The sequence below is a fragment of the Pelophylax lessonae genome (genome assembly GCF_965119305.1).
Source record: "Pelophylax lessonae genome assembly, chromosome: 8".
NCBI classification, from domain to species: Eukaryota; Metazoa; Chordata; class Amphibia; order Anura; family Ranidae; genus Pelophylax; species Pelophylax lessonae.
Genome location: NC_138775.1, coordinates 242,345,871 through 242,348,370, shown reverse-complemented (window position 1 = coordinate 242,348,370; position 2,500 = coordinate 242,345,871). Strand labels below are relative to the sequence as shown.

At 39.9% G+C, this 2,500-nt stretch overlaps 1 protein-coding gene across 1 annotated transcript in view; it reads left to right on the top strand.

Moving 5' to 3' along the window:
* The window catches only part of CDKN2C (cyclin dependent kinase inhibitor 2C), a 6,490-nt gene extending 6,165 nt beyond the window's left edge, over positions 1-325 (top strand). The window contains exon 2 of the mRNA XM_082264896.1: positions 1-325. This exon is cut by the window's left edge and continues 50 nt beyond it. Within this exon, the coding sequence (XP_082121022.1) occupies positions 1-316 (316 nt within the window). The 3' untranslated portion in view covers positions 317-325.
* The last annotated feature ends 2,175 nt before the right edge of the window (positions 326-2,500 follow it).

The following is a 2,500-nucleotide window of genomic DNA, read 5'->3' as shown; positions in this document are numbered from 1 at the left end:
TGCTGATCCAAATCTGCGGGACAGCTGTGGCTTCTCAGTCGTCCACGACACCGCCAGGGCCGGCTTCTGCGACACCATGAGGATCCTGCTGGACTTCCATGCTGATGTCAACCTGCAGGACAACGATGGCAACACAGGCCTGCACCTGGCAGCCAAGGAGGGCCACCTGCACATGGTCCAGTTCTTGATCCTGCACTCGGACAGCAGGGTGGGCGACAGGAACAGGAATGGGGAGACCGCCTGCGACCTGGCTAAGATGTACAGCAGGGAGCCCGTGGTACAGTGGCTGCAGGGCAATGCCAGTGAGCAGCCGTAGTGGCAGCTGCCAGGGACTGCAGAGACTACAGATTAAAGCTCCTTCTGTACCATCTGCTTTCTTTAAGGACTGGGGTGTGATCCCCAAAATACTGTGATTGACTTTTTTTTGGAGGGGGGGGGGGGTGGTAGTAGCTGGGGTGGGGGGTAGAATGATAGATAGTAGCACTTCTTAGAAGAAGACCAGCCAGAGCTGCTGGCTGGGTGTCTGCACTATGAGGGGAAGGGATCCCCTATAAAGAAGTTTTGTATTATAGGCATCTGCTTGCTGGGTGTGCTTTATCTTATTCTGGTTAAAATACTTGCTATTAGCTATATCTGTCACAACCATTTGTTCATTTGTTTAGGACCTGCCCCACCAATATCTCTGCTCTGTCCTACTGGGCATGCCACTCTGTGCCCATTTCTGCTCTTTTAGCTTTCTTGCATGGCCTATCCCAGTGATATATAAAAAATGAAAAAAAAAAAAAAAGATGGACCTGTTGCTTATTGCAACCAAGCAGAGTTACATTTTATTACTATTACAATAAATCAATTTATCTGATTGGTATCTGTATGAAACTGATTTCATTTTACACGAATCCCCAAAAAAGCACTTATCTGTTCTTTTTCCCTCCAGATGAAGAAACAACTTGAGAACTGTCTGTTTCTCATAGCAATCAATCTGCTTCCAGCTATGCAATGTATGCAGTTTAGTGCTGAACTAAAAGGAAGCTTATCTGGTTGCTATATACAGCAATTTGGGAAATGTTCATATAGGAGGCCCATTGTTTCTGGATTCATAGCATAGGTCAATCCCAAAATATTATATTATCCAGAAACTTGTCTCCTCTTTTCCCATGTTCCTAATCTAATAAGTCATACAAATGTGCTTATTTTATTTCATCCTCTTGGGTGGCCTTTTATAAATTATTACTGTATGTGCATCTATGACTAAGCTGGCCCTTTATGTAATGAGGAGGTGGGGGCTATATTTTCAAATTTTTGTGTTCAACTGCCCAATACAGTTCAGGAGAATAATAAAAACCCATTGCAAATTTCTCTTGTACTGGACAGGATATTTGAAGTCTATGATGAAATAATTCTGCCCCATGCTGTACTACAATGCTGCATTAAACGTTGTTGCACTAAATATGAATGCTTTGTTCATTTTTTCTGCATGTTTTATTAAATACAGCCAGCTTAATTTTATTATTCAGTATTATGTATTGTACTAGTATGTTTCCTAGCAGAGGAAATGTCAGAGGACAAAAAGTCAAATTCTAATTAAGGGCTCTGTCACCAGTGTAGTTGTGATGACCCCAACTTCTTTTCTTCTTTTCACTTACAATCATCTTTGAGGAATGTTAAACAAATGTTTGAACATAGGGGTATGAACCGATTTATAAATTGGCTTTAAAAAACAAGGGTTGTATTAACATTTTTTACATTAACATGTGTGCTTCCACAATCAGTAGCTGCAATTCTCTGAAATGTGCACCAAGAGTAATTAAGCATTTATGAATGGTAGCACTGAACACAATGATACAGTTCTCATACGCGATTTAAATGCACCCTAGCTCTGTAAGGTTGATTTACTAAAGGCAAATGGATTGTATGCTTTGCAAATGCAGTTGCACTCAAAGCTTAGTAAATGTGGTAAAGCTTTGCTGATTCCCATCATGTGCATGCTATATTTATTTTTATATTTTTCTTGCACCTGATTGGGTATTCTATTACTAAGCTCTGGGGAAAATTAGTGCAGCTGTTACTGCAAAGTGCACCGTCTATTTGCCTTAAATAAAGCCACCCCTGTGTCACAAGGGCCTCAAAGTGTATGAAAATCATATGAACTTCTCTTATTTTTTGCTTTTTGGGATGTTAAACTCAATATTTTCAAAATGGCTGTGGATCCCACCAGAAATAAAAATAACATCCTGTAGCTGGCAATGCAGCACTGAAATCTCGAACATAGTCATCAGCCACTTGTTTTTTTTTTTCTCTGTGGACTACAAAACACCTACCCTAAGGCTATAGATAAGTTCTGTATTCCCTGCCCTAGGGTGACAGTGCTGCTTTTCTACAGATTTACTGTGAGTGTACCTGAAGAAAAAAAAAAAAAAAACTAAGGACCAGTAAATATATGTATGTATGTATGTATGTATGTATGTATGTACAAAAAATAATATATATATATATATATATA